This window comes from Sorex araneus, chromosome X, assembly GCF_027595985.1.
Source record: "Sorex araneus isolate mSorAra2 chromosome X, mSorAra2.pri, whole genome shotgun sequence".
Classification (NCBI taxonomy): Eukaryota; Metazoa; Chordata; class Mammalia; order Eulipotyphla; family Soricidae; genus Sorex; species Sorex araneus.
The window spans coordinates 47,231,962-47,241,626 of NC_073313.1; the positions used below are offsets into that span (position 1 = coordinate 47,231,962).

Consider the following 9,665-nt stretch of genomic DNA (forward strand, 5'->3'; position numbering starts at 1 on the left):
ACTCCTGGTGGGGCTCAAGGGACCATATTGGGTGCTAGGGATCGAACTAAGGTTAGCCTTAGATGTCAAACTTTTCAGACTTTTTTCACTTGTATACAGGTCATCTGTGTATTTGGAGAAGTGTTTATTCTGATCTTTTTCCATTTTTGAATTAGGTTGCTTTTTTGAATAGCCCTGATTTTTTACTTTCGTTTGTTTGTTTAAGCTCTTCAGTATAATCATTACTGGGATTCATGAAATCAGGGCTGATGCCTGTTATATCTTGGATATTGTATCTGTATTTTTTCCAAGGAATTTTTCCCTCTACCTATTCAACAATTGAACACAGGGCCTTATGTGTGAAGCATGTACTCTACCGCTCAGCCAATCCCCAGCCCCTTCTGTTTACTTTCTGTTCTTCTTCCCTAACCTTGCATTGAAGTAATGAAAATAATTTAGAGCTTTGATTCTTGACAGATAGTACTTATTATTTACTCTTAACAAATCTTTTCTAATCCTTTATTGTTTGCAGGAAAGTACTTTATTGCATTTTCCTAGATGAACTAAGTATAAATTTATAACTGTCAAAGTGGCTTTTACAAACTTTTGTAACCCAGTCTCAAAAAAAAAAACAGCTTTATAACAAATTTAGCTTCTCTGAACCTTAGTTGTCTCATTTTAAGGATGGTTTTAATAGTGCCTCCTGCATGGGGTTTAGAGCTTACCTGAAAGGTGTAATATTTGTGAAGAAATAATACCCTGCCTCCTCAATTCCTTTTAAAATTTCTTTTGTGGGGGCTGGAGCGATAGCACAGTGGGTAGGGCATTTGCGTTGCACGCGGCAGACCCGGGTTTGATTCCCAGCATCCCATATGGTCCCCTGAGCACCGCCAGGGGTAGGTAATACCTGAGTGCATAGCCAGGAGTGATCCTTGTGCATCGCCAGGTGTGACCAAAATAATAATAATAATAATAATAAATTTCTTTTGTTTTATTTTTAATTTTCCTCCAAGAATGTTGAGTCTACAAATCTCCCAAAGATACTGGAAGAGGTTTCAACAAAGTGACCATACTTTCAGACCCTGCTTAGAAACATTAAATAGAGTCAGTGCCTTTAGATGTGAATTACATTGAACAACAGGGAGGGCAAATAGGAGTAGAAGTACTGTTTAAGAGCTAATGGCCTGGGGTCTGGAGCAATAATACAGCATCTAGGGAGCTTGCCTTACCTACTGCTGACTTAAATTCTATCCTCGGCACCCCATAGGATCCCCCAAGCCTGCCAAGAGTAATCCCTGAGCACTCTGGGTATGGCCCCAAAACAACAGAAGCTAATGGCCTGGTCTTAGTTATAAACTCTGATTTGCATATGATCTCATTTTCACTTGGTATCTAATGTGCGCACACACTTTGAATTGTAACCTTAAGTTTTCCATTTATTTTTTTTTACTCTCTTTGTTTTTTGGGAAATCATTGATAGCAGGGCTTGGGGGACCATATCTGGTGCTGGGATTGAACCTAGACCAGTTGCATGCAAAGCAGTGCCTTAGTTGCTATAGTGTTTCCTGTCCAGTTGAAACATCTTTTTAGCTATGGCTTAACTTACATGGGTTCTGATAATAACAATACTATACTACTGCTAATCACACCTGAAATATTAAGAAATGAAATGTTAATATTGAGTACCTGTATATTCCAGACTTTGTCCTAGGCAGCAGTGAGTAGACAATATGAATAAAAGAGACCTTTCCTTTCATATAACTCAGTTTTTTTTAAAAAAATTTTTTTTCATTGTGTATTAATTTTTTTTTTTTTTTTTACTTTTTGGGTTACACCCGGCAATGCACAGGGGTCACTCCTGGCTCTGCACTCAGAAATTACTCCTGACGGTGTTGGGGGACCATATGGGATGTTGGGAATTGAACCCGGGTCGCCTGTGTGCAAGGCAAACGCCCTACCCACTGTGCTATCACTCCAGCCCCCTCATTGTGTATTAATTTTAGAGCTGAAAAAGCTTAGAGATCATCTAATCCAACTTCTCTGTTCAGTTGGAGAACCTGAACATATAAGACAGAAGAGTGAGATTTTGGTGGATAATTTGAAGCAGTGACAACAGCCTATAGGAAAAATGAGAATTTACTATGTTAATCATCATAAGTATGAGTTTAGAGATGGTATAACTATAAGAAAAGTTCAAGCATGTTGACGTAACTGGAATTCTATATTAAATTAAATTATTATTAAATTGTTTACTTAAAGGAATTAAATGGGTTTTTATTCTTCAGTGAGTACAGTAGTCGAAAACAATTTTGTATCCTATAATGATTCAATCCATGAATGATTTTCAGCTTACATACTCAAGTGTCAAGGTACAAATAATGCAGTAAGTAAGCATCTAGGTGGTGGTGTTAGAAATAATATGCATTCCTTCCTCACTAGAATCCTACCAGTTCAGATCTGGAATTTCAGACCCCCTTATTTCAGGCAAGGATGAAGAACTTGACTCCCAAAGAGGCTAATTGACTTGCCCAAATAAGAGCTAAAAATGATAACTTATATTTAAGCAAGGAATCAGTGTTTACATATAGAGATCATAATTTGGTAATCATATAAGTTTTCAAGATTAAATGATCTACTATTGTCAGCAGATCTGCTGAGCATTAGTCTTTGTTTTTAAATATGAGAATATTCAAGGAACCAAGAGGATAAAGTCACAGATATTAGAACTGAGTCTTTTGGCTTTACAGTGTTAAATATTTTATGCTAAATAAAATCAGCAGATGCTGGTTGCAATCAGTTTTTTTCTCCGCAATAGATACTGTCTTCTGAGAACTCTGAAGCAATGTCAGACATTGAGGGAGGCTCTCATTGCTGCAGGAAAAGAGATTATATGGCATGGACGAACAAAAGAAGAGCCAGCTCATTACTGTAGCATTTGTGAAGTAAGTATTCTTACCCACAGTTGTTTCTTAAAGCCTCTTAACTCTCCATTCTTGGTTACTTCTTATTTTGGCTCCAGGGATCAGACATGCAGAGAATGTACCCTACCACTGACCTATATTCCTAACTTGGTTTTTGTAGTTGCGAGTAAAATTTATTTAGGGAGGCTGGAGCAATAGCACAGCAGGTTTGTGTGTTTGCCTTGTGTGCATCCGACCTGGGTTCGATTCCCAGTATCCCATATGGTCCCCTGAGCACCACCAGGAGTAATTCATAAGTGCATGTGCCAGGAGTAACCCCAGTGCATCGCCGGGTGTGACCCAAAATGCAAGTAATTAATTAATTAATTAATTAATGCTTTGAAGTTATACATGTGCTTGAAATAGACATTGTGTTAAATCTTGTTGCTTTTTTGTTACTTAGCTATTAAAATTTAGTCGAATATGTTATCTTGCTATGAACAAACTAAAAACATATGCTACATTCATTAGTCTGGTAGATACTTTACAGATGATTATCATTAAGAAATTCAGTCTTGAGATTTTAAACTAGGAAAACTAGGAAAAGTTAGGCATATGCAGTTGTTTATAGTTTGTATGTCGCTCCAGACAAAGCAATGCTTCATCCTCTCTGGTGCCATTCACAAAAAAATTAATGTCTTCTGTGACTATTTTCATATTTCATTGCCTGACTAAAGTCATTCTGAGATCAGATGCGTACTCTCTTTCCACCCCCTTTTCCCTCTCCCCTCCTACCCTAAGTGTCTTACTAGTTGACCTGCCAGACTCACTAAAAAATAAAGCTCTTAAAGTAATTACACAAGATTCTGGCTGGCTATTATATTTCAGAAAAAAATAATGCATAAGCTTTCTAGTAATGGAGAATAACTCATCCCACAATATTCTTTATATCATGTTTGAACCATAGCAGCTTATTAAATTTTTATTTAAGAAGAGGTATTCTAAAACCATACTGTATTCATCTGTATACTTTGTTTGTATATGTATTAACTTGAGCTCTAACACCCTGTTAGTTGTTAGTTTACCAGTCTGTACACTAATCAGATTTAAATTTTGATTTATGCTTTGCCAGTGGTGTGATCAACATTTAATTCCCTTCAGACATTCCCCTTAGTATGAATTATAGCCTGTGTCATTGGGTTTGATTACAAATAAAACTGGTATATTAAATATTCCCAAATACAGCCATCTTGAGTACCTGCTCTTACTGGAAACCACAGTTCTTTATAAAGTAGAATTCTTTGGTCGTACTAAAGTAAAAATAAATTACAATAAATAAATGCTATTTACTATACTATTTCTCTTGTGTAAAATAGGTAGAGGTTTTCGATCTGCTTTTTGTTACAAATGAGAGCATTTCTCGGAAGACCTACGTAGTACATTGCCAAGATTGTGCTCGAAAAACAAGTGGAAACCTGGAAAATTTTGTGGTGCTAGAACAGTACAAAATGGAGGACCTGATGCAGGTCTATGACCAATTTACATTAGTAAGTGAAATCAACATGTGAGTACGTGGTTAGTTGGCTAGGGAAGCAGCAATGTTGACTCTGCCACCTGATAAATAGGAGGTAATGAAATATATAAATTTTCCTTTGGCCCATTAGATGAGAAAATGTTTCTTTATCCCTTCTTTCACTTCCAAATACTACTATGAAATTATTATGATTCATCTTCACTTCTGAATTAAACTAGTCTACTTAGACTGAATTAAATGGATGCCATCATAATGGCATTTAAAAATCTTTATGTTTTCAGAATATCATCATATCCTTTATGTCATTTAATCTCAGTTGATAAGCTATTTGTGCACATAGGTTATTATTGTCCATAAATTGAAGTAGTAAGGATGTTCTTAGATATACTATTTTTAAAACTAATTGTATTTACTTAAAAATGTATTTTACTGGAAGTATTAACCTCATGTGAACATTCCATGGTGCTTCACTTCCTGGTATGTTATATAACCTTAAGAAATTGAAGTAAACTTGTAAACTGCACACAGATTTTAATTTTTTTTTTAATTGAATCAGCGTGTGATGTGCAGTTACAAAGCTTTATGATCCAGGTTTCAGTCACACAATGTCCCAACACCTATCCCTCCACCAGTGTACATTTCCCACCAATGTCCCCAGTTTCCCTCCTGCCACTCCCCCCAGCTTTAAATTTTAAACAGCAGATGCTTGGAAGCATTATACCCTAGCACATCAGTAATTTTTATGGCTAGAAATAATATATGCATCATACATGATTTATATAATCTAGAAATTTTTTTCTCATATATGTGATCAGACGAAATCGGGATTGTTCAGAATGGTATGGCCGTAGACGAGACTTGTTGTTACTGTTTTTGGTGTATCGAATACACCACAGGTAGCTTGCCAGGCTCTGCCGTGCAGGCAGGATACTCTCGGTAGCTTGCTTGGCTCTCCGAGAGGAACAGAGGAATCAAGCCCAAGTCGGCCACATGCAAGGCAAACAGCCAACCCACTGTACTCTCTCCGACCCTAAAGAATTATTATTTTTTTCTAACTGCATAAGCATGCTATGTTTGTAGTCAGGCTAGGAAATGTTTATTAAAGTTCTGTAAACAATATCACATGCCTTAAATTTTCAGGCTCCTCCGTTACCGTCTTCCTCATCTTGATATTGTTTGTGGACATGAAATGAGACCTTTTCTGCTATTCAGGAAGTAACCCAATTCTGCACCACTGGTTTTGTAGTTATCTCGTAAGGCTGCTGGCTGAAAACTGTGTCTATGCAACCTTCAAGTGCGGAGTGTCAACCGCTGGACAGGGGAGAACACTGCTCCTACTCCAGGACTTTCACAAGGCTCATCAGCTATAATTCAGAATATAAAATAATAATTTCCATGTTTTGTATATATCTGATAAAACTGGCAATGTAATACAGACTACTGACTTGAAGACTTTTATATTTCTCTATTTCTGGGCTGATGAATTGATTTACATCTATCTTTTCCCCCCTTCAGAATTTTCCTTGGAAAAAATACTAGCCTAGCTGGTCATTTCTTTGTAAGGTAGTTAGTAATTTTAAGTCTTTCTTTGGTCAACTTTTTTTTTAATGTGAAAAGTTAGGTAAGGAACTTTTTTACTGCTTTTATGTTTTTCTGTCTTGTTTTGAAACCATGACGGTTATTACACTTTAGGTTCCTAAATAAAATGTTTTAAAAAAATTAACAGCCAAGTCACAAAGATAATGGATTGCACATAGACTAAGGAATAAACTTCAGAATTGTGATTTTTGTTTCTAATCTTGATGTAAATTTACACTATTTATAAATACATATTTATTGCTTGAAAATATTTGTGAATGGAATGCTGTTATTTTTTCCAGATTTACCTGCCATTGAAATTTTAAGGAGTTCTGTAATTTCAAACACTACTCCTATTACATTTTCTATATGTAAATAAAACTGCTTAGCATTGTACAGAAACTTTTATTAAAATTGTTTAATGTTTAAAGAGTTTTCTATTGTTTGAGTTTTAAAGATTTTATGTACAGTGCCCAGTTTTTGTTCATTTTTCAAATCTGATTATATATATTTTATATATACTTATGTATGTATATATAATATATATAGAAATCTGGATATATATGTATAAAGATTTAGAACTTAAATTTTTCTCGTTTTAAGTTTCACATCTATGGTAGATTTTTGAGCTGTCTACTGTAAAGCATTGCTTACAAAAGTATGATTATTTTTAAAGAAATATATATGGTATGTATCTTCAACACCTAAAATGTTCAGACTGGTTTATTGTTAAGTTGCCACTGCTCCAATGGTAGATAAATAAACAATTGCTGCCAAAATGTAGTATAACAACAGGGAAAAAGTACGGGTTTTTTTGGGTTCAACTTAAAGTTGAGCTTTGGTTCAACGGAAAGTCTTGGTTCAACTTAAGACTTTAAAGAGAATGTTATATGGGCTTGACAAATCCTGTACATCACTTCATAGCAATTTTTTTATGAAAAAAAGATTCAGGTGAAGGGTTCTATTTTAGAACGCAAATAAATTAGAGACTTATTTTTTTAATATTAGGCAATTTTGAAATCTCATGCTTTCCTGCTTACATGGCATGAATTGGGAGGGGTAATCTGCATATTCATTATATCAGCAGTAATGTACATCAAGCTATAATAGTGTTAACATAACACTTATAATAGTATTTCACTTTATAATAATGGTACCTTGGATCTGGCACATTTTCATTTTATTTCACAATTCTAAGATTGTCCTAGAATGCTTTAGTGAGGAATAGGGGGAAGTGCTGTTAGATGAAGTTACATAACTAAGAGAATCTGATCCCATCTGTTGAGAGGTCTTGTTGATTCATTTACTCAAGTACTCTTTCAGATAGCTATGGAGTATGATATCCTAAAAAATGTTAAAGACTTGTAAATATAGAGGTACTTTACTAGCAACAAATATTTATCATTTCAGAGGGAAATAATTGCAAATCTTTTTGAAGTGTGCTTGACCAAGTGCTGCTTAAAAAGAACTCATGAAAAATACTTGCAGATAAAAATGGAAGCCAACTAGCCCAGACGCAGTCCAACAGTGTCGTATTTGCTGTGGGTTTATTAGGTTATTTATTGTGCAGGTTAATACAGGTTGTGTGACATTTAGTAGTAACTCAGCAGTTTTTCCTCAGTATATAGTTGAAGAATATATGTCAAGCACAGTACTTGCAGGCACAGAGAGATAGTGCAGGAGGCAAGGTGTTTGTATTGCGCGAAGCTGACAACAATTTGATTCCCAGCTCCACGTAAGGTTCCCTGAACAAAGAGCCAGGAGTAAGTTCAGCACAGCCAGGTGTGGCCCAAAACCAAAACCGAACAAGAATTAGACACTTTGAATGGGTAGAAAGTCCCCAATGTGTGAACATTACTCAAAAATGCAAGGAACAAATTAGACAAATATAGATTATTAATTTATAATTACATTTTTCATGTTTCAAATGAGGTAGAACTTTTTTTTGTATTATATAGGCAAATGCCATTAAAACATAACTATTCAGGTGCTTGTTAATGAAACAACTTTGCATCAGTACATAAATTGTTTAGAGAAAGGTGCTAGTTATACAATGCATAAAAAGACAGGTATTGGTTTAGAAAATCAAAACTAAGTCATTTTATCACTGTCAGCAGTAAAGTATTAAATCTTATACCATCAGTAGTTCGAGGTTTTTAGTTTTTGGTTTTGGTTTTTGTCCCCTCCCCAGTTTAACTTCTGAAAGTTGACATGGTGGTGCTCAAGATACCGTATATGCGTATGTGGTGCCAGGCACTAAACAGTGGGCTTCTATTCAAGACTTAACCCCTCTACTCTCTCTCTTGCCTTTTTGTTTTTCGATCCATGGTTCTGTGATCAGATTCACTCCCAGCATTGTTCAGTCCATTGAGCTGTCTCTCTGACCCATGTCTTCTACATTTTGAAGTTCATCACTTTTCCAAAGTAGTAAACTCTTATAATTCTATAAGAGTATATAATGTAAACTCTTACAATACTAATGTAAACTCTTATAATAGTAATATAAACTCTTTATAGTATTATAAGAAATATAATAATCTTATAGTATTATAAGAAATGTAAACTCTTATAATACTAATTTAATTTAAAGGAAATGTCAGCTTCTCAGAATCTATTTGGGAGGTTTTTTAAAATTGTTCCCATGTAGTTTCATTTAACCAATTTAGTAGTTCCAAAAAACTAATCTGAATAAGATGATCTGTGTCCTCTACACCCTCCCTACACATATCTGATCTGAGAGTATCAGGCAACTTTTAGAAGAGTAGCAAGGGTGAAGAGTAAGGTAAGGGGCCTGTGTTTCAGTAAGGTTTGTATCACTTTGCAGAGCAAAAGGATTTGGCAACTTTGACTAAGGAGTTGGGAGTTGGAGGCGTATTATAACTGAAGAGGAAGATCTTTGTTTACACACCAAAAGTCAGCCATGTATCTGGCTGTTCGTTTGAAGTGCTGCTTAAACAGAAACCTTAGTGAAAGAAGAGGTAGACCATTTACTGCATAAGAAACAAGGATTATTTTTAAAAATTAGTTTGCTGAAGGAGGTGGGGTGGGAAGAGAGGAAACGTTTTGTCAAATTGGAGGGACCCTGACACTGGTTGTGGGTTTAGAGCTGCAACAATAATGCCTAATACACAAATCAACATGTATAAGTTATGTGAATAAATTAATGAAAATAAGAACAAATGACAAGATAGCAATGGTGAGAAAACCTAAAGGAAATCATCAGGTGCTGATGTTAGACATGTGAAAGCTTTTGAAAACAAGTGCCTTGATGCAGAGAGAAAGTGATACCTTAAATATCATTCTTAAGTTTCTTCGTCCTTTTCCACTCTGGAGAAGCCCTTGCTCTCTTGAATGAGTATCCCCCTCTTTGTTTCCTAACATCTAAGTAAATTTCAATAAACGTTTTCTTACAGCTTTAAAAGCTTCCAACTGATTAAACATGTTTTATTATGAACCCATAGAATTCTGATGAACTAGATTTCTGGTGGACAATCCTAAATTCGTTAAATCATAGCCATGTATGTGGGTCATAGTTTCAAATGGAGACGTGATTAACATCACAAATGAGTGCGGTGCAGGCTCTCCCCACACCCCTATTCCAGTCTCACTAAGCTCCCCATTCCCAGTCTCATTGCCTTTCATTCCCTTCTCCTGTTCGCCCTGCTAGTCTCTCC

At 35.5% G+C, this 9,665-nt stretch overlaps 1 protein-coding gene across 5 annotated transcripts in view; it reads left to right on the forward strand.

Annotated features, from left to right (window-relative positions):
• Positions 1-7,005, forward strand: part of KDM6A (lysine demethylase 6A) — a 155,052-nt gene extending 148,047 nt beyond the window's left edge. For 2 of the 5 annotated variants that reach the window (XM_055120450.1, XM_055120449.1), the window contains exons 26-28: positions 2,795-2,921; positions 4,256-4,426; positions 5,554-7,003. In XM_055120450.1, the coding sequence (XP_054976425.1) occupies positions 2,795-2,921; positions 4,256-4,426; positions 5,554-5,583 (328 nt within the window). In that variant the 3' untranslated portion in view covers positions 5,584-7,003. Of the gene's footprint in view, positions 1-2,794; positions 2,922-4,255; positions 4,427-5,553 lie in introns of all 5 variants that reach the window. The other 3 variants (XM_055120448.1, XM_055120447.1, XM_055120451.1) reach the window with 3 other exon arrangements.
• The last annotated feature ends 2,660 nt before the right edge of the window (positions 7,006-9,665 follow it).